General features: G+C 50.9%; 1 protein-coding gene and 1 pseudogene across 4 annotated transcripts in view; both read right to left on the bottom strand.

Moving 5' to 3' along the window:
- Nucleotides 1-22141, bottom strand: part of BCL7A (BCL7A, BAF complex component) — a 31240-nt gene that overhangs the window by 5180 nt on the left and 3919 nt on the right. The window contains exons 3-7 of one of the 4 annotated variants that reach the window (XM_027566869.1): nt 17119-17200; nt 12882-12978; nt 7578-7745; nt 3659-3700; nt 807-991 (exon numbers count right to left, since the gene is read on the bottom strand). In XM_027566869.1, coding sequence (XP_027422670.1) covers nt 807-991; nt 3659-3700; nt 7578-7745; nt 12882-12978; nt 17119-17200 — 574 coding nt within the window. The remainder of the gene's footprint in view (nt 1-806; nt 992-3658; nt 3701-7577; nt 7746-12881; nt 12979-17118; nt 17201-22141) is intronic. The other 3 variants (XM_027566871.1, XM_027566870.1, XM_027566872.1) reach the window with 3 other exon arrangements.
- On the bottom strand, nt 9055-9235 carry LOC113875176 (annotated as a pseudogene).

Here is a 22141-nt window from a genome sequence, read left to right as displayed (position 1 = left end):
CCCCTTGAGGAAGGCCTGGTTGAAGGCTCCCTAGAGTACAGATCAAGCTGGTCCCCTTTCTCTGCAGCTACTTGTTTTCAGTTTCTCCCCAGGTGTGAAAATACTCAAGTGGAAATAGTCTTATTAGCTGCAGTTTTGATACCCGAGTCCCCAGACCTCTTTGATGAGCACAGACGACGGACAGTAAAAAAATTCACAACAGAAGCCAAGGCAACGCTGGGGCCTCTGCTGTGTGTCCAGCTCTGTGTTAAGTGCTACCCATATTTTCTCTCCTCTTGTCCGTGTTCTGGCCCCAAGATAGTCCTGTGATCTCACTGTGGCAGCAAGAGACACTGAGGCTCGTGTGTGTGTCAAGTGGAGGATCTGGGATTCGAACCAGGGACATTTGCTCCCATCAGCAAGGCCGCCTACATCTACACTGTCTGATTGAGACGAGATTCTGGCAAACAGTGATAACCTGGAAAGGGGACCAAGTAGCGGGGAGTGTGGTCAGATGCAAAATTCCAAAGGATGGTTCGTCTAGCATTCAGGAGTCTGAAGACCTATCTTCCCAGCTCTAAGTGAAGTTGACTTTGGGTCACTGAGACTGGGCAGTGCTTTTGTGGACCCGAATAAACAAAGTGATGAAGCTAAGGCTGGGATAAAGGACTGACCCCAAGCGGGTCCTGTGTGTCTCCTCTACCGTGGGCCCAGTGACCAGACCGGCTACAGGATGCTCATGGATCCTGCTCAATGAATACCAGAGAGTTCCAACCATCTAGAGAGCAAAGGAGAAAACAAAAACAAGAAGACACCTTTCAACGTACCCCCGACACCCCAGCAGGCTCCTGGCCGAGCTGGCTGCCCCTCTGAGACCTTGATCGAGGTACCTGAGAGATTGTGGATGTCTCTGCAGCCAGGCCCGCATCTCCAGACGGCTGCCGTTCAACTTGCTCTGAACTGTTCATCGAGTTTTCCATTGAAGACTGTGAATTCTGCTCGTCGGAAGCATCTGAGGGAAAAGCAAGATGACAGAAGCTGTTTTCAGACACAGGCGATACGGAGCCAGATGAACCACTTACTAAAAATACCTGGAACTGGGTAAGTTGGGAGGCCAGGCAGTCTGTCAGGACTGCAAGGAGCTGGGGGGCTTGGGAAGCCTCTTATTTTTTAAGGATGTCATTTTAAGCAGCCAGGCCACACTCTGCCACTGGGGACTCTGACCCTTTCCCTTGCACACCTATTACCTGCCAAGTGCCAGGAGAAGCCATGTAAAGGATGCTACAGGCTTTATGCTGCGTGCATCTGGTGCCCTCTAGTGGACACAGCCTGCTTCAACCATCATGGCTGCAGGCCCCTCCCTCCTCCATTAGCGAGTGTGGGGGAATTCACAGAGGGAACTTCTACTTTGTAAACATTTCTCTTGGTAATACGGATATTTTTCTGATTGCCATTGCAAGAACCAAAAAATACAGGGGGGAGGGAATGAAATCAGCAACTACCTCGTGTCACCCACGGCCGCCACGCCACTAACATTTTAGGGGATCTAGCCCTATTTTTCCAGATGTTTCTCCCTACATGCACTTCTAGTTCTGCATTCTCCCCAAATAGGGATCTCACAATATTTGGGAAGAATTCTGCACGTCTTTAAAAAGTCTATAAACATGAGCGCCTACAAGATGGCTGCACAGCATTCTATCAGGCTGTCATTTACATTTAATGAGTCCCTGTTTTGCTGGTCATTTGGGCTCTGTCTCATGCACCGGTCTCCCTGCTCCCCCTACCACGTTCTGTTAGCAGAAGGAAGGTGCAGGTCTTAGCAGGCTGTGGGAGGTGGTGCAGCTTTGGAAAGAGGGAGCAGCCGTTGCACCTGAAGCTTATCTTAGGCACAGAGCGCACGGAAGGAGCAGCCGCATCCCGCCCAGGGCCCTGCTCTGCTTGCATTCAAGATACCAACAACATATGTCACCCTGATTTGTTAAAAAAAAAAGAAAAGAAACACACTAAAATATTCAAGAATGTTTTACGTTCTGGGGTTTCTGAGATAGAAGCACAGCAGAGGGAAAAAATTTCCCAGGTCTAAGTTTTCTCTTTCTTTTTTTTTTTGGCTATGCTGTGCAGCCTGTGGGATCTTAGCTCCCCGAAAGGGGATCGAACCTGCACCCCTTGCATTGGAAACACAGAGTCTTAGCCACTGAACCACCAGGAAAGTCCCCAGGCTTAATTTTTAAAGCAAGCAAGCAATTAAGAGGAAGGAGCGGGGAAAAGCAGGCAATATTCCAGAGCTTGAGGCCGGTAGGGCACAGAAGGATGGGGAGCAGGGCGGCAGGAAGGAGCTGCAGCCCTCCTTCCAGAGGCTGAGCCCTAGTATATCCCTCCCAGCGAAGGTGCCGTTAACACAGACTCTGCTCCCCCAAACCAGCTGCTCCCCCGAAACCAGCAGCCCTGAGTGCTCAGGGCAGTACCAGGAGACCCAACACCCTGCCACGGTCTGAGCTGGGTTCTCCTAACGCCATCAGGAGGGTCAGGGGGTCCACCACACCAGGACCCCTGGGCTCTTCCTACCAGCTGGTGTCTGGGTGGGGGGGACACAGGGTCTAGACACAGACTGGGTTTTTAAAATTATTTAACATATATATATTTTATTTGGCTGCGCCAGGTCAGGGTTGCAGTGCACAGGATCTTTAGTTGCGGCATGAGGGGTCTAGTTCCCTGACCAGGGATCAAACCCGGGGCACCCAGCATTGGGAGCATGGAGTCTTAGCCACCAGACCAGCAGGGAAGTCCCAGACCTGGTTCCTAATGCTGCCTCTGCCGCTTGTTCCTATGAAGCCGGGCTCCCTGTGTCAGACCCCCCCACCCTCCATAAAGTTGAGGTTGACAACAGCTGTCGAGTTGCTATGAAGATTAAATGGAAAGATGGAAAAAGGACCCAAGCGGCAAAATAATCCCACGTGGGAGTAAATGAGGGATCATCGAGGGCAGGGAACCAAACTCCCCATAAACCTGACATTTCTTTGGTATCTCTAGTTTTACCTTTAAAGACCATGTTAACAGCAGTTCCTCAAAAACACACAATTTCTATATGACCCAGCAATTCTACTTCTAGGTGTAGCCCAACAGGAACTGAAAACAAGTCTTCAAACTGTTGTTTGCAAACAAATATTCACAGGAGCATCACTCATGATGGCCCAAATGTCCATTAACAGATATGCAGATAAACACGACGTGGTCCACCCACACAACGGAGTATTATTCAGCCACGAAAAGGAACGAAGCACTGACCCAGGCTACTGTGTGGATGAACCTTGAAACCATGATGCTGAGTGACAGATGTCAGTCAACAAAAGACACAGGTTACATGACTCCATTTCTATGAAAGGACCAGGAAAGACAAATCCACAGAGACAGAAGACACAGATTGGTGGAGGCCAGGGATGGAGGAATGGGAAGTGGCAGCTGAAGGGTACAGAGCTTCCTGTCAGAGTGACGAGAACAGTTTGGAATAGACAGAGGTGGTGACTGCGCAACATTATGAATGTGCTAAATGGTACTGAATTGCTCACTTTAAAATGGTGCCTTGCATGCTATGGGAATTTCACCTCAATTTAAATAAAAGAAAAATAAATCCACGTTAACCTTATATTCTAGTTCATATTATAAGTTTGCTTTAACAAACCTTTGCAGTTGTTATTGTCCTCCTTCTCTCTTGAATACAGACCTTTTTTAAAAAAAAAAAAAAAAAGCACTTACTTTTTTGCCTGGTGTAGGTCTTAGCTGTGGCATGGGATCTAGTTCCCTGAGCAGGGATCAAACCCCAGCCCCCTGCACTGGGAGCACAGAGTTTTAGCCACTGGCCCAGGAGGGAAGTCCCGACAGAGCCCTTTCTGCCCTACATGGTGGGCTTTGCAGAGAGGAGAGGGAGGTGGGGCCAGGATGCAGGCTTAGAAATCATGAAGGTGGTGAGTCACCCACAGAGTGGGTCCACAGAGTCATGCTGACCCCTTGCCTGGCCCAAGAACACAGCGGGAACTGGCCTTGGAGCTGGCCAAGCGTTCCAGGCAGGCCCCGCTGCTGCAGCCTGGTTCTCTCAGCCCAAGGCACTGGAACTCACCCAGGGGAAATTATTTTCCAAGGGCCTAAATTTAGTCCAGGGACTTTGGACATTATGTCATTCCCTGAACTCACTTAGCAGTAAACAAGTTCAAAGCAAGGTCAACAGCTGGCGACCAACCTGCCCTGTCCTGCAGGAAGCGGACCCCCACCTGGGGAAGGCCCCTGACAGTGTGTAGGTGGGCCTGGCCCCGGGGGTGTGTCCCCTGGGCAAAGCTGGGCAACTGTGCCGGCCCAGAGGCCTGGCCTGGCGGGGAAAGGACGCTGGTGTGGTTCCCGTGGACCTGTGGCAGCGGGTAGGAGTGACAGGGTCCAAACACAGCAGCCATGAAAGCACAGACCCAGACAGAATTCCTGCAGCCGAGCTTTAAGCGACCCTTCAGGGCAAAGGAGATGCAGACCCCAAACACGGGAAAACCGAGGGCAGGCCCAGAAAGCCGGGATATGCCACACTGGCTCCGCCCCTCACCGCTCCGCCCTCCCTCTGCCCCGCCCCACCCACAAGCTCCACCCCCTTTCCCAGTGACCTGAAGTGACAGGCAACTTTCATTTGTCTCGAGGAAACAGGAAGGTGCACCCGAGGTCATGCTGCCAGCCTGAGGCCACACGGCCAGCACGGGTCGGCCCAGATGTGACCAGCCTGTCTTGCGTTCATGGCCCCGTCCCAGCACCTCTCCCCAGGCCCAGCAGGGGCCCCATGGGGAGGAGAGGGGATGCCCACGTGCTGTACACGGGAGAAGGCTGCACCAAAGCCGCTGGGACAGGATTCTCAACGGGTGTTGGTGTTTTTCCCTGTTCCCCCAGGGGACATCTGCCCCACCTGGAAACATTTTTGGTGTCACTAAAATGGAGGTGGATGCTACTGGCATTTAGCGACAGGGATGTTTCTCAGTGCTCCACCATACACAGGACACCCCCACAGCAAAGAATCACGAGGCCCCACAAACCTACAGAGCCCAGGTGGAAAGGCCCTGCTCTGGAGGAAGCCATCCTGCCCATGGCACGGGTGGAAAAGGGGAAGACCACTACAGACACTGTAGATGTCCACTGCCCTTTGTCCCCATAGCCCCTCTCCAGGGCCGCATCCTCCAGACTCATTCCCATCTGAGCAGAGATGCCAAGGGACGTGAGTACAAGACGCCTTTCAGCACCGTCGGTGCAGGGGAAAAAAGCAACTCAATTGACCCACCAACACGGGGACTATTTAAATACATCATGGTACAGTCACAGCTCTGAATGATAAGCTGGTAAAGAGAATAAGAAAGACCCGTATGTCTTAACGTGGAACTATCTCCATGGTGACTGTTAAGTGAGAGTGTTCTAAAACGGGAGGTAATCATCTCACATAGATGCTTCTAGGTACAGACTACCTCTAGAAGGCCCCACAACAGATCCAGCAGTGGTGGTCTGTTAGGGGACCTTAATCTGCATCCTAATTCAGATCCTCCTGGCACATGGGCACATTGCCCTGACCTCCCCAGGTACTTCCCTATGGTCCCTTCTGCCTGGATTTTGCTTGGTTCCCTCCTATTTCTGCTCATCCTTTAAGCCCAAGTCAGACAGCACCTCCTCCAGGAAGGCTTCCCAGAGGCCCCCAGGCTCCATTTCCCTATTGCATCTGACCACAAAGTCAAGACCCCTTATGTTCCAGGCAGTGCCAGAATGAGTCAGGAGGGCTGTTTAATTCAGACTCAGATAACCTTTGCACAGAAAATCTAAAGGAACATTCTCTTCTTCCTCAAAGACATGTGCATTTCCTCCCAGGCTCTCTACTCTTAGTAGAAAAAAAAGGTTCAAGAAACATATTAACTTTTTTTTTAAATCAGTAACAAGAAAAACAGCAGTGATCACAGGGTAAAACATAATTGCCTTTGGCCTCGGTGGTGGGGAGATGATAGGGAGTGGTGGGGAGTGTGGTAACTGGAGTATGTAGGTCCTTTGGGCCCTCCCTGGAGAGGCAGCCACATCTCTGCTCTAGCTGGTTGCAGCTCTATGGGAATGCAGGCTTCTCTTTTCAAGAGAAGCTGGAGATCGATCTTATTTTAAGTGAGATTGCTCAATTTTTAAATTTTGCCATCAAGTTCCAATTAAAAATAAAAACAACACTGGGCTTTGGGGCCACACCCACACACCACATGCTGGATCTAGTTTGTCTGCAACCTCTGTGGACTGTAATTCTCAGCTTCAATGCCTGTCTTGCCCATGAGCTCTTGGGAGTCTGGAGTGGGACTGGGCCCTGCCTGTCACCCAGGATGAGTAGGGAGCCTCTCAGGGGGCTAACAAGTGAAGTGTGTGGAAGAGACTAGAACCAGATGTGAAGGAGCTCTCCAGCACAGGACGGCCTTCTCCCCAGGAAATGCACGCCCTCCCCAAGCACCGAGAAGCCAACAGCCTTGCCCCACCGGGTAAGAGCACATCACCCCGAGCCTCTTCCTGGAAACCCAGACTGTGCTCGGGCATCTGCCAGCACCCCAGACCCACTGGCCCTGCCCCTCCACCTCTCTCCCATCACAGACGACGGCAAGGCCATTTCTCCAGGCACCAGGAGTCACTCTCAAGCCCCCTCTCTCACGGCCCATGCACCATCCATCAACACGCTCTGAAACACACCAGTATTAGACAATCGGAAACTATTGTTCATTTTCTGAGGTCCAATAATAGTCACTGTGATTATGTAAGGGAATGTCCTTATTTTTAAAAGAGGCACAGTGAAGTGTTTAGAGATAAGACATCATAAAGTCTACAATTTAACGTCAAGTGGCCCCAGAAAAAAATATTTTTAGGCAAAACAAAAACAAAACAAAAAAACCCCTCAAACAACAACAGCCTCCAACAAAAAAACAAAAGACCCCAAACATTAAATATCAACAATTGACGAAATCGACTTGTGGGTATACAGTAAAGTATTACACTATTCTTTCATTTTTTTGGTATATTGGAAATTTTCCATTTAAAGAGAACCTAGGGACTTCCCTGGTGGTCCAGTGGTTAAGACTCCATGTTTCTGACGCAGGGGGCATGGGTTTGATCCCCAGTCGGGGAACTAAGATCCCACAAGCCATGCAGCATGGCCCCAAAAATAAAGAAATAAACAGAGAACCCAGAAATCTAAAAATAAACAAACCTATACATACGAATAGGGCTTCCCTGGTGGCTCAGTGGTAAAGAATTTGCCTGCCAATTCAAGTTCAATCTCTGGGTTGGGAAGATCCCTTAGAGAAGGAAATAGCAATCCACTCCAGTATTCTTAACTGGGAAATCCCATGGACAGAGGAGCCTAGAGGGCTACAGCCCATGGGGTTGAAAAGAGTTGGACAAGACAGCTTCTAAACAACAAGAATATGAGCTCTAGGCATTACCTGTCTCTACCGTTACCTTCTGGGGGCCAGAACTTGGCAGGACCTCCTTAAAGTCCCTTCCAGCTGCCTGGCTGAAAGCTGGCTATAGAGAGGTCTCTCTTGAGCCCCACCCTCGAGGGCACATACCTTCGGCCCCGGGGAGCTCCTTCCCATCGACCTGGGCCTCGTCCACCTTGGTGTCAGTGCCATCGCCGGGCGCGGCTGAGTTGGGCTCAGGAGCAGGGCTGGAGTTGCTGCTGTTCTCCTGTTTGATGGGGGAGGCATCTGCGATGGAGCTCTGGTTGCTGTTATCATCTGCATGGCAAGGGAACAGAATCACAGCGTGAAATGCTGCAGCTGCTGAGAAAAGAGGGGTAGGAGGTCATGAGTCTCTATTTGGGTGAAGAAACCAGGTATCTCGTGGGCCTGGCTCTGAAGCAATGCAGAGGCTGGAGCACGGTCCCAGGAGGCAGCATCGCCAAACTGTTTCATGGGATCTGATCCAGCCCTGGGCCAACTGCACTTGATACAAAATTAAAGGGAGAGACAGAAAGAGAAACAAGTTCACAACAGAAAGTGAACATTTTACAGGACAAGGTCCCAGGCTCACTAACAAGTCAATGCCATTAAAAAAAAGAAGGAGGGTACTTCCCTGGTGGTCCAGTGGTTAAGAATTTGCCTTGCAATGTAGGGGATCGGGTTCAATCCCTGGTTGGAGAAGACCCCACATGGCTCGGAGCAACTAAGCCCCCCCACTGTATTGAAAGATCCTGAATGCTGCAACGGACACAGCCAAATCAATCAATCAATATTTTTTAAAAAAAGAGAAATGGGAAAGATCATTGTCATATTACAGATTAAAGAAATTTAAGAGACCTAACAACTAAACATGACGTGTGGGATTTATCTGGGTCGTGTTTTGAATGCACCAGCTCCGAGAGACATTTGGGGACAACTGGGGAATTGAATACAGTCTGGAGTTTCAAAGTAAGGAATTAATTTTGTTAGGAGTGATAATGGTACAGTGGGTAGATAGAAATGTCATTTATCACTGACACATGCTGAAGTGTTTAGGTACAGACTTAAGTATCATGGTGTGGGGGAAATGTACTTTAAAATCTAGCACAGGTTGCATGCAACTGTCATAATTCCCTGAATTTCATACTCAAGAGCTGTGCAATTTTGAATTTGTAAATTGTATTTCAATTAAAAAAAAACCTAACACATTCAAAAAATAGGTGAGGCAAATGTGGCATCATATTATGAAAATCTAGGTGGGTGGGCATGTGGATTTCATCAAACAATTCTCTCTAATGTTCTCTATTATGACATTTTTTTCATACTAAAAAGGAAAAGGGGAAGAAAGTTCATTGGGCAAAAAGGGCACTAGGGGTGGAGCTGGGGGTCCTGGGGGTACATACCTGCTTGCCCTGGATCCTCTCTTGGGCACAAAGAGTCATTTTCTTTTCTTTCTTTCTGTATTTTGCTGCACCACATGGCTGTGGGATCTTAGTTCCCGACCAGGGATTGAACCTGGGCCCTCGGCAGCGAAAGCTCAGAGTCCTAGTCACTGGTCTGTAGGGAATTCCCTACAATCTGTCTTTTCATACTGAGTTATTCCCCGAGGGGGAGCACCGTTCCTGGAGGTACTGCAATGCCAGGTTGATGTGTGGAGCAGACAGCACAAGCTGCTAGCCCAGTGCCTTCCTCCAAAGATCCATGTACTACACTGTCCTCGGATAGAGATATTAAACTGATAAGAACAGATACCACACTTCGTTTTAGCCAACAGGCCGAGAAGCGATCAGAGTCATTTTAACCTACAGATACCCACATGATCATTTCAAAAATATTACTACAGCTTTACCCTGCTTTTCTGGGCCATGCTGTGCACCTGGGACCAAAGCCATTTTTGTAAAAACGAGAGAGAGAGAAACAGAGACACAGAGAGAGGGAGAGGGAGAGGGGAGAGGAGAAGCAACCACATCAACATGTCCGGGGCACCGACTACGTGCTGGGCACCAGGCCGGGGCATCTACAGTCACCTTGTTTAATCTCAGAAGCCTCCCAGGTGGGGAAACTGAGTCTCAGCAGCAGAGCCCTCGCTCATGCTGGTCTGCCCAGCCCCCAACGCCAAGCCTTTCCTCTGCTTCCACCTGGCGAGGCAGCACCAGGCAGCCCCGCAGCCCTGACTTGGTAAATTGCACCTTATTTTAAGTGTACTCTGGGGCACTCATTACACAAAAGCACCCTCTTGTGAATTCTAGGACTTAAAAAAAAATAATAATAAAGATGTAAACTCCCCCTGGTTTATCTTTCGAGAAAAATCTAAAGTTCCTCTCTATGCCAAGATATACATACGGGAGTGTGTGTGAGAAACACAGAACGCAAAGCCACAACCTGTGGGTGCTTGCACGGGGTCATGCTGATTAAGGACAGTAAGCACTAACGTTTAACGATCAGCTGCCCTGAACCTAGCCTGGTAACCTGGTAACGGCATGACCCTGATGCTCGGGCTGACCCCAGGTGGATCCTGGAGACTTATAAACAGCTGGATGCAGAAGCTCTGTCCCCTCACTTCGTCCCAGGTCCATCCATCTGCCTGGAGCATTCCAGGTAATTGTAACCAGGCCCACAACTTTCCCTGAGCTTTCAGGCTTCCACGACCCGTGGTCAGACTTGGGTCTTTCTTGGCTGCACAGGTACTAAAATAAAATGGAAAGTGAGCACGGTTCCTGAGTCAGGGACCCAGGTTGCTTGGCATTCTGGATTTTCCTTGGGAGTTAAGTCTGGGCTAGTGGACATAAACTTGAACTCTCCAAAGGACCTCGGACGCCAGCACTGACACTGACGAACTTCCTAACTCTAGGCAAGGTACTTCACCTTCTTCAGCCCTGGTTTCTGTACAAAAGGGGCTCACTACCAGGACTGAATGAGGTGATGCCTCAAATGGGCTTAGCAAGATGCTTGCTTGGCACACCGGGATGGCTTCTTAAACGTTAGTGACTGACACACCCAGGCCTTTAAGGGACTGTCTTATTTAATACTCATAACAACCTTGTGAAGTAGGTATTACCATCCCTGTGTGACAGGTTAAAAACAGACAAACCCAAGGCTACATGTTCAATAACTAGCTCATGATCATCTAGAGGCGATCCTAGCAGAGTCACATTAGAATCCAGGTGGAATCTGGCTCTCTGCTCTAAAGGTTCTCACCTGTAATTCTATGAATGAACTGAAACCAAGCCAGGCCAGGGCTCTCCTTGGTACCCAGAGGGTAGGGATGCTGACCAGCCCCAGGGAGACAGGGTATGCCCCAACTCAAATACCTATTTCTTTGTTTTTTCATATTTATTTGGCTGTGCCGGGTCTTGTGTCATATGAGATCTAGTTCCCTGACCAGGGATCGAACCTGGGCCTCCTGCTTTGGGAGTGCAGAGTCTTAGCCACTGGACCACCAGAGAAGTCCCCAAAAAGCTGTTTTTGAAAATGAAATGCATCTTGATTATGACTGTATGGCTAGTTGGGGTCCAGGTGTGTGTTGTGTGAGTGTGTGTGACTTTCTTGACATGTTAACCGTCAGCAAACACCCGCCTCTGCTTTTTTCTGAAGCCAGTTTGGCAACCAGCAAGAATCCTTGCCCTCAGAGCTTGTGACTGTCTTCCAGACTAGTCAGTTTGTGCGAACGGGGAAGTCTGCTAGGCTCCCTTCCCCCAGTTAAGACAGCCCTGGACCCGGAGGATTAGGAACTAGATCCAGCCAAGGTTCCCTTTTGATTATTTGTTGATTTATCTAATACCACTATGCTGTGCAAAAAGAAAACTCAGGTGGTCAGAAGGACAAAAGACACAGCAACTGGGATCGAGACGGAGAATGGCAAGCGCTGGGAGCTCTGAGGCCAGTGGGGCAGGCACGGGACAAAACGGGAGGTGAGCCTGGTGGGCCTCGTGAGGCCGGCTCTCCCCACAGGGACGGCTGCTTCTGCTCCAACGGGCTGTGACCTCAAGGATTCACACGCCCAAGGACTGGCAGATCTGATTCCTCAGAGGAAGGCAGAAAAGCAGATCTCTGATAGTTTATAAATATCAGAAACTCAATTTTTTAGCCACTTCCAGTTCAAATCTCTGCAGTTAGAGGTCAGGTGGTGGTTCTCCTTGATGGGGTGGGGACGGCCAGGAGCGGATACCCTGTGGATTGCTGGGAACCTTCTTTTTAAAAAAAAAAAAAAAAATTATTCATATTTATTTGGCTGTGCTTGGCAAATAGATCTGTGGTGGCACTCAGATCTCCTTAGATCTTATAGTTGTAGCATGTGGGATCTAGTTCCCTGACTGGGGATCGAACCTGGGTCCCTTACACTGGGAGCACAAAGTCTTAGCCACTGGGCCACCGGGGAAGTCCCAACCTTCTGTCTTGATTTGGGCCGGTTACAAAAGGGTGTGTAGTCTGTGAACATTTCATGGAGCCATACACTTATGATGTGTGCTTTTCCTAAGATAAAAAGGTTAAAAGAAAAAAAAAAAAAAAAACGCCAGCAGTGTCAAAACACTTGCAGACTGGTTAAAGCACGGGCCCCCAACTCCCGGGCCATGAGCCGATACCCGTCCGTGGCCGCACAGCAGGGGAGGAGTAGCAGACGAATGAGCAAAACTTCATTCTGTATTTACAACCACTCCCCACTGCTTGACTTCCCCCTGGTCCGTGGAAAAACTGTCTTCCACGAAACCAGTCCCTGGTGCCAAAAATGCTGGGGACCGCTGGGCTAAAGCATGCTCCAGCCTGGATCTGATCAATAGGACACTGGTTACAACTTTTGAAATATGACAGCAAAGGAAATTAAGCCATCAATGTAGAAGGGCAAGTCCCAGGGTCCCAGAATGATTCACGTGAAGTCAGAAATCCAGTTAGAGCTTCCCAGTAGCCCAAGCAAAACAGGAAATGGGAAACAAGAGTCATTTACATGATATGTCAGGCCCAGGAGAAAAAGAGATAGTTACTCCAAAAAACTTCCTGGGCACATGGGACTCACAGAACATCTCCTGTGAGGTTTGTGTCACTGGGTGAGAAGGAGGTCTTATTTAATATTTCTGGCTCAGGTTTTGAAAATATTTACTTATTTAGCTGCACCAGGTCTTAGCTGTGGCATGTGGGATAGAGTTCCCTGACCGGGGATTGAACCTGGGCCCCCTACACTGGAAGTGTGGTGTCCCTGGACCTCCAGGAAGACCCACTCTGGCTCATTTTATGATTCTTGGCTCGTTGCTCTGGGAAAAGAAGCTTCTTCTCCTCCGATGAGCCTCTTCCTTGGCACTGGGGCCTCCCGGTCCTGCCCAGCCTGCCCAGCCCTCCTACCCCTGGCCTGGAATGTGAACAAACCTGCTGGCAAAACAAAAACACAGCCGAGCGCTCCGGGCAGGAGACGGGCCCGGCCGGCGGCCGCGCGAAGCTCACCATGCATGTCCATCATTCCCGGGGAGGAGCTGTTCTCCGGCGTGGTCACCTCTGAGCCACACTTCTCATCTTTGCCCTTCTTCTTGTTCTTGTTTTTCTGGAGGAGAAAAGTGATGCAGAAACCGAGTCACTGAATTGTCCATGTCTGCACACACAAGTGAGACCCTGGGGAACGGGATGAGTATTTTATTCCGAGGACGCATCTTGGAGCTCCCACATCTCTGGAGGGCTCCACCGGCCTGCCTTTGAACATGTCCCACGAGGGGGGTCCCCTTGCTTTGGGATCAAGGAGCCCTGTGGAGGGGAAGTTTCTGGGGGGTGGGCTGGCGATGCTGGGGGTAACACCACCTTGCTTGTAGGGGCTACCCCGCAGGCCTGCAAACACCCTGGCTGGTGGGAATTTCCCCTGGTGAAAAGGCCGTGGTCCCTCAGCCCGAAGCTGGTACAGGAATGCCAGGTGAGGGATGGAAAAGCCAGCTCGTGCACTTCTACTAGGCCCCAGACACTGCCTTCCTTAAAGACAGTCAGCTGACTTCTGACCCAACTCTGGAGACCAGGTGAGGAGGGAAAGCCCAGGGAGGAAGCAGGGGTGAAGGGGATGCTCTTTACATGTGGTTCCATTTTTTTTTAACTTATTTATTTGGCTGCACCAGGTCTTAGTTGTAACATTCGGGATCTTTAGTTGTATCATGTGGGATCTAGTTCCCTGACCAGGGATTGAACTTGGGTCCCCTGCATTGGGAGCATGGAGTCTTAGCCACTGGACCACCAGGGAAGTTCCATGTGGGACTGTGTTGGAAACAACCTAACTGCCTCCATTGGAAAAAGTCTTGTTAAACAAAGTTCAGTACATTCATTCACTGCAACGGTATGCACCAATTACAGACGCCAGGGAAGCTCTTCCATACAAATGCAGAAAGATCCACAGAAATATCCACATATTAAAATATTTTAGTATCCCCGAGATGTATAAAAGACGCAGAACACATGAACAGGATGCTGCCATTGGTGGTAAAGGAAGAGCATAAAGGAATGTGTGTGTGTGTGTGTGTGTGTGTGTGTGTGCGTGTGTGGGTGGGTGTGCACATGCACACGCTCCCTGGAAGGATACATGAACATCGGTCGTCTCCAAGGAAGAGAGCTGGGGGGGGTCGGAGGTACTCATGGGAATGGGATGCAGATTTACAAAAAGATAATACTGGGGACTTCCCTGGTGGGCCAGTGGCTGGGACTCTGAGCTCCCAAGTCGGCGGGCCAGGGTTCGATCCCTGGTCAAGGAACTAGGTCCCACATGCTGCAACTAAGAGCCAGTACAGCCAAATAAATAGAAAATATATTTTTTTAAAAAGATAAGGCTATTAAAAAAATAAAGTAACATTTAAAGAATATGCAAATATACAGAGACAGATAGTTGACTCCAGGATCTTCAGGACAGTATGAGTTTTCCTTATTCTTTATGGGTTAATGAGAACATTCTGGAATTACAGTGATGATGGTTGCAGCACTGTGAACATACCAACATTGGCTGGCACAATTTAAAAGCGTGAATTTTATGCAGGTGAATTGTCATAGTTGTTTTTTTAAAAAGGGTTTATAAGTAACATTTGAATCTTGTAACATGTTTTACCTATTTAAGAGAATAAAAATTTCAAGAAAATTCTGAAGAAAAAAAATGATATAACCATGCCATTAATGGGCATTTAAAAACATGAAAAGCTGTCCTTTTCCAATGCAGATTCCCAGCCACCACCATCAGAGATGCAGATTCAGCTGTCTGGGGTGGCACCTGGGAACCTGCATTTTGTCGAGACTCCCAAGGGATCAAGTGCTCAGCCAGGAGTGGGACCCATCGCCTGAGAGGGAGCGGGCAGGAATATTGTACATCTCAGCTCAGAGATGACAACGAATTAGCATCTAAGCGCCGTCTGCACAGCCACGCTGAGCTAAGTTCTTCCCATATGATATACTGCCTTTGCTCTGTTGCAGAAAACCCCAGGAGCCAGATAGTAATGCTCCAGTGCACAAAAGAGGGGACTAAGACCCAGCAAGGTGGGGTCACCTGTCTGGAATCACAGGTTAATTGAGGCTATCCTGTCCAACTCCACAGCTAGAGGTCTCTGTCCAGCCCTGGGCTGCCCTGTCCTTCCCAAAACCCCATCGATTACGTTTTCTCCTTGATCACAATCCATTTGGCGCTTCCCTGATGTCTGTTTCATGCTATTCTATAATTATCTTCCCCCAACGAGATTATAAATTCCTTGAGAGCAGGGACCACATCTTCTCAAATGCAACCGGCGTTTATACAACACCTAATGATGTGCAAGGCGCAGACATGGGCAGGAGCCAGAAGCTGCCTTCCAGGAGGCTGGCCGCACTCTGCTCTCCCTCTGGAATGGCCCACACTGAAGGCCGTGATGGTCTGTGTTGGTGCCTCTGGGGTAAAGCAGCCCTGGTGGCTCCATGAGCCAGGCCAGGACCAGAGGGGACGACACGCCACCGCCATCTCAGCCCAGTGTCGACTCACCTAGGGGCTAACATGTGATCAAAGGGTCAAGAACAGTGCCTCAGCCCTGTCTGGAGACCCCAGACTTGTGGGGTAGGTCATTGGAAATGGCGGAGGGAGGCTTTGCCCTGCCTTTTTTATTTTTTTGGCCAAGCCACGTGGCATGTGGGATCTTAGTTTCCTGACCAAAGGATCGAACCTGGGTCCTCGGTAGTGGAAGCACCGAGTCCTAACCACTGGACCGCCAGGGAATTCCCTGCCCCTCCTTAGGTCCCTAGTAACCTACCAATCATGCATACTGTCACGACTGGAAGCACGTATGTCAGTGTGAGCCACCCTCGCATGAGCAGGGACGGCACTCCAGGCCAAAGGAACAGCCCACGGGGAGGCTAGTTGGTCGGACCATTCTGGATTTTGACTGGAAATGATAGTAGCTGACCCGGGGGTCTTTGAGGGTAACCTGCCTGGGAGCCAAAGAGCTGCAAAACTATCTGTGATGTGGGGCAGCTGCCAGCCATCAATCCCTAAAATTAGGACAGCATATTAAAAAGCAAAGACATTACTTTGGCAACAAAGATCTGTCTAGTCAGAGCTATGGTTTTTCCAGCAGTCATGTATGGATGTGAGAGTTGGACCATAAAGAAAGCTGAGTGCCAAAGAATTGATGCTTTTGAACTGCAGTGTTGGAGAAGATTCTTGAGAGTCTCTTGGACTGCGAGGAGATCCAAGCAGTCAATCCTGAAGGAAATCAGTCCTGAATATTCATTGGAAGGACTGGTGCTGAAGCTGAAACTATAATACTTTGGCCACTTGATGCGAAGAACCGACTCATTGGAAAAGACCCTGATGCGGGTAAAGAATGAAGGTGGGAAAAGGGGATGACAGAGGATGAGATGGTTGGATGGCATCACCGATGTGATAGACATGAATTTGAGTAGGGTTCGGGAGTTGGTGATGGACAGGGAAGCTTGGCATGCTGCAGTACATGGGGTTGCCAAGAGTGGGACAGGACTGAGCAATTGGACTAAATTTAAGATTAGGCACAGACACCAGGGCTCCCCCTAGTGGTCACAGTCATCGCTCCGCCTGGAACCCTCCCCTTAACAACTAAGTGCCCAGGCTTCTCTGCGCCACTCTCTGGGGTCACCCTTCACCAGCAGCTCCAACCCCCAGAAGGCTCTCCAAGAGTAGAGAATATGTGCTTTGGAGTCAGACAGATCTGACAGTTGCTGTGTGACTCTGGGGAAATGGCTTTGCCTCTCTGAGTTAGTGTCTTCCTTTGTACAGGGTGGATACAGAGCTCAACTCCACGAAGTAATGTCTGACAGATGGTCAGGGGCCAGGAATGGCCCTACGATGATGGCGGAGGGCCTGCCTGTCTGCAGGTACCACCATGCCCACCCCAAAACCATGGTGCTCAGTCTATGAGAGGGGACACCTTGGCGCTCAAGTGTGGGGCAAATCGTAGGGCTCCTGTCGGAAGAGGCGACTTGCAGGGGACACTCCCCCCTTCTCTGAGGGCCAAACTCAGGCTGGACTATGGGGGAGGGGTAGACTACTGGGGGAGGGGTAGATCCAGCAGCCTCTCCAGCCCCAAGCTGGATCCTTCTGCTTTCCAAGTGTTCTGCCCCCAGGTCCCCACATGGAGGGTGGCAGTGGACAGCCAGTCCCCTGTCGCCATGGTGGGGAGCGTGGACGGGCAGCCCCACTCCAGGGACCAGCTCCCATACTCACATCGTCAACCTTTGGCTCCGTCACGGGGACCCACTTGTAGATTCGCAGGGATGTGTCACCCACAGTCACCCACTTCTTCTCCCTGCAGAGGACGAGGAAGAACCCGTTACCAGGGGGCTTCTGGGGTGGACCCCTGCTCACGCTGGTGGGGGGTGTGGGCCACATGCCCTTGGAGCAGCTGTGACACAGCAACTACCCCAGGTGGGGCTGAGAGAACGTCTCTGGATCATGCAGACGCAGGTGTGAATCCCAGCACTGGCTGGGATCCCCCCATCCTGCCCCCCACCGCCGAGGGTAAGTCACTTCACCAGCCAGAGCCTCAGTTTCCCTATCTTTTGGACCACATGGGGTTGTCAACCTCTCCAGGTGGCCACAAGAATTACGGGAGACAAAGCATGTGGACACTTTCTTGTATTTGGGTAGAAGTGCTTGGTAAGATGGGAGTGGGGGCAGGTCACTGCCACTGGGATGATTCCTCTGGATGAAGGGAACCAGAAAACTGGGCCACCTGAGCCCTCTGGACAGCAGAGAGATCGTCAGACCAACAGGGCATTTCCTCCAGTGGGGCTAGGGTGGGGTGGGAGGGTCTTCAACAAGGGCATCCAGGGGCTCGCCCCGCCCTCCTGGCAAGTCCTCTGAGGTCCTGGGAAGGGAGGCGGGAGCAGAGAGCATGAGTGCCAGTTCCCCAGGCTCTTCCGGGCGAGTGCCAGTTTGATCAGCACGGGGGCAAACCTGGATGCCCAGTGGCCTCGGCCCCCAGACACTGATGCTCAAGGATGGCGACAGGAAGCTCGGCCCGGGCGGAGGGCAGCAGCCAGGTGGGAGGTTGCTCCGAGACCCTACACTCAGAGATGGGCTTGAGTTCAGGGTCTCAGCTTCTAATATCTGCACCGCTGCCCCTGACCCACCCTCAGCTGCATCCTGAACGCCTGGGGCACAGTTGTCAAAGGCAGGTTGACAGTGAGAAGTAAGCCACAAGCCATGGGAAGGAAAGCGAGTGACTAGTTTTCACCAAAGGTAATGATAATGACCACTCTCTCCTCCCACCTCTCTACTCCAAGCATCATCTTCCTCCTCTAGTAATCACCCCAGCCTCCCAAGTTTGGTCCCGACCTCTCACAGCCTAAAAATCAGGTCCTGTAGCTTCCTGCCCCTAGCACTAGGGGTGACAACCAGAGACCACATGCCTGAGGAAACAGAGGCTCAGGGAAAGCTCCCCCAGAAGAAAGGCTGGGATTCCAACCAGGTCGCTGGGGCTCTGGAGTCCACATTCCCAGCACCAGACTCTGCCGTCTCAGAGACGTGGGAGGTCACGCTAAGGAAATCAGCTGATTCAAGGGCCCCATGAGATGATGTCGGGGCCAGACACACACCTGCTGCAGGTGGCATGGCAGCCAGGAGACCTCAGCAATTTTAGCAACAGGGGTTGCACCAGAGCTGAGAATTACGAGCGGCTGCGGACACCTTGTCCAGCCTCCCCGCCAAGACCTTGGCCTTGGGTCCTCCCCTCCATGGGAAAGTAGACCGAGCTAAAGGGACACATTCCCACCAGCTGGCACCAACCCACCACCGGGACTTCTGGGGACCCAGCTAACCAAAACCACAGACACTTCCACGCCCCAAACTGTGCCTGCATGGTTCCCAAAGTCCTCTGCTGGAAGAAGCTAAGGCCTGGCTTTTTTTTTCAGTTCCCCAACCAGGAATCGAATCCTAACCCCCTGCAGTGGAAGCACTGAGTCCTAACCACTGGACTGCCTGGGAAGTCCCTAGGGCCTGGCTTTTATCAACATTTATCCTACTATGCAGAAGACTTCTGAAAGTCCCTTGGACTGCAAGGAGATCACACCAGTCAACCTTAAGGGAGATCAACTCTGAATACTCATTGGAAGGACTGATTCTGAAGCTGAAGCTCCAGTATTTTGGTTTGGTCATCTGATGCAAACAGCCAACTCACTGGAAATGGCCCTGATGCTGGGAAAGACTGAGGGCAGAGGGAGAAGAGGGCGTCAAAGGATGAGATGGCTGGATGACCTCACCGATGCAATGGACATGAACTTGGGCAAACTTTGGGAGATGGTGAGGGACGGGGAGGCCTGGCCTGCTGCAGTCCATGATGTCGCAAAGAGTTGGACACAACTGGGCGACAAAACAACAACAACAATTCTACTGTGACCGTTTCTAGTGCCTTCTGTGTGATAAGCACTACACACACTTGCTTTAATTTTCCCATAATCTCTGGTGACAGTAAATAGTCACCTTTCCTGTTTGTTAAAGAAACTGAGGTAGGGGGAGGTGGAGTCATTCTCACCAGTGTTCACACCTCCCTGCCACGCTGCTTTCTGGAGTAGCTCCCCCAGCCCCCAGCCCTGTCCCTTTAAGCCTTGAGAGAATTAAATAAAGGCAGGTACCTAAGTCACCATCCACCTGTCCCCAACCTCCTGGAGGCAGGATGGATGACCCACAACCCCAGTCTTTCCCCATCTCCATTCTGAATAACCAGAAGGTGCCTGGAAGGGACAGAGACATTCCAAGAAACAACCTCGGTGACAAGGCAGCCATCACAATAGCCTTTGTGTGCTGAGAGCTTACTTCATGCCAAATGCTTTATTTACACAGGCCTATCAGAGGGGAACTATTGTCATCCTGCTTTACAGATGAGGAAACGGGAGGCCCAGAGAAGTTATACCACTAGTTCACGGTCACGCAGCTACCGCAATGGCAGAACCGCGGTTGGACGTGGGCTGTGACCCCTGGTATTCTGTCTCCCGTGAAAAACACTAAGAAATGACTCCATAGAGCTCATCAGCCACAGAAGCTGGACAAAGAGGCACAAACTGCTCCAATCCCACCCAAAGGGCCACAGGCACTCACTCCTCACAAGCTGGTTTCTTCTGCCCAGGCCCCGGTAGGTCAGATCCAAGGCTTGATTGTGTTTAAAACAGAAAAAAAAAGTAACTGACTTGCAATACACAGGACACCTCTCAGGGTGTAAAGGGTGCCAGACCTGGGCTTCGCAGGCCACACGTGAGCCGAGATGAACGTGGCAAGTCGCAGGTGCCGTCCAGGGAGGTTACAGGCCCCGCAGGTTCTGAGCGGAACACGGCCGGGTTCTGGTTGCCTCCCTTGGACCCAGGTCCCAACTCGCTCCAGGCATTAGAAACTGCTCTTTAGTTCCAGTTCTAGGTGTAGGCACTGAGGGGCCAGGGGTCAGAGGGAAGAGCGCTGAGACTCTGATCACAGTCTGCAGTCCAGCCGGCAGCCTCCCAGGGAGAGACAGGCCCTGGAGTTCAGGGGCAAGATGCTGAGTGAGAACCCGGTACTTTGTAGACATGTCCAGGGAGTGTTGGGTGTGTCATCAAGCCAGCGGCTCGGCAGCGCCTTAGGAAACGACATACGAACCTAGAGGAGCAGCGAAGCGTTCCTACCACCAGCTCCAAACCCATCACCCTAGGACTCGCAGCCCCCTCAACCCCCAAGGAGTGTATTACCCTGTACTTATCCCCTAACATTTGTGGTGGTAGACGAGCGGCCAAGAGGCACATTTTGTCTGGTCTATATGGTGCTTTAAAAAATAAGAGTCCATTGCCAGACTTGGAAAAATAAAACCAACAAACAAGTCAAACCCCACATTCAAATCCAGATTGCTGGCCATTCTCAAAAACACAAGATGGCCATGAGGGACCCGCACGCCCTGAGGAGCAGTGCCTCTCTCAAGATGGGGCCCTTGGCTCTCTCAGACCCCTGAGTCTCACCACCTCTAGGCACAGGACTGGATTCACCACAACCTCCAGGCTGCAGCCCGACCTGGCCTTTGACGGGCACGCCCGGAGCCCTCCTGTAACCAGCCAGGCTGAAGTGCCTGTCTCTTCCCCGCCAGGTGGGTTTCTGAACAAAAGGAGTCAGCTGGAGGAATACAGCCCCAAACACCCCATCCCAGCACAAGCTCCTGTGTAAACTACGAGCACCCCTCTCCCTAGATCCTCCAAGCTGAGGCCAATTCCTAATGTTCCCTCAGGGTCAGCTCCGAGCGCTGGCCAGCCAGGGAGACATGACTCCCGAAAAGACAGCTCTGAAGCCATCACTTCCTCTCCACTTCCCAGGGGTAGTCCTTGATGCCAGAGAAGGTCTAGCTATGGCTGGCTTCATCCTAACTAGGCCCAGGCCCGCTTGACCCGCCCTGTGCCTGGCAGGAGGGTCCCCTGCAGGTACTGAGGAGAGTCTAGGCACAGTCAAACCCCCCGCCCCTAGGGACCGTGGGAGGGCTCGGGGAACAGGCCTCTCTTCGGCTCCACAAGTCACTGAGGGACCCTTCAGACCGCAGTCCCAGGGGTCCCTGGGCCTAAGCCTACTTCAAGGCTCAAGCCTTTTACCGCCTGCCAATGACTCCCACTTCCCTCTCTTCTCCACCTGCACCAGGCCTCCTAACCCTGCCCCAGTTTCCCCCCAGAGGAGCCCACCATTTTGTTCTTCCTTCAGCCATGATCTGGCTGCCTTGCACTCCACCAGCTGGCCTCGCTGGGGTATCAAACAGAAAGGAGAGGAGAAATAGCCGGTAGCTATGGACAGGGCGGCCACAAGCTGGCTGCTGGCTTTTTCCAGAGGAGGGGAAGGGTAGGGCTTGGCAGAAGGGGGGATTTTTAGGGGTCACCGGGACTGAGAAACACCACCCTAGGCTTACAGGCTGAGTGGTATGCTAGGCACCTCCATTCTGAATTTTTTAAAAAAAGAGAGAAACGGGATGTTGAGTTAATTTCAGATAAACAGTGAATAATATTTTTTAGTATAAGTATGTCCCAAACAGTGCATGGGACACACTTACACACTATATATATATATATATATATTTAAAAATATTATTTTGTTGTTTATCTGAAATTCAAATTTAACTGGGTGTCCTGTAATTTTATTTGCTAAATCTGGCAACCCAGTGTCCCAGCCAGTAGGACGTCCCAGACACGGTTGGTGGCCACAGAGTTAATAAACAACCCCAAACCACAAGGGCTGACTGGAAGACACATTCTAA

The sequence above is a fragment of the Bos indicus x Bos taurus genome, chromosome 17 (assembly GCF_003369695.1).
Source record: "Bos indicus x Bos taurus breed Angus x Brahman F1 hybrid chromosome 17, Bos_hybrid_MaternalHap_v2.0, whole genome shotgun sequence".
Classification (NCBI taxonomy): domain Eukaryota; kingdom Metazoa; phylum Chordata; class Mammalia; order Artiodactyla; family Bovidae; genus Bos; species Bos indicus x Bos taurus.
This window is presented reverse-complemented; position numbering and strand designations above follow the sequence as displayed.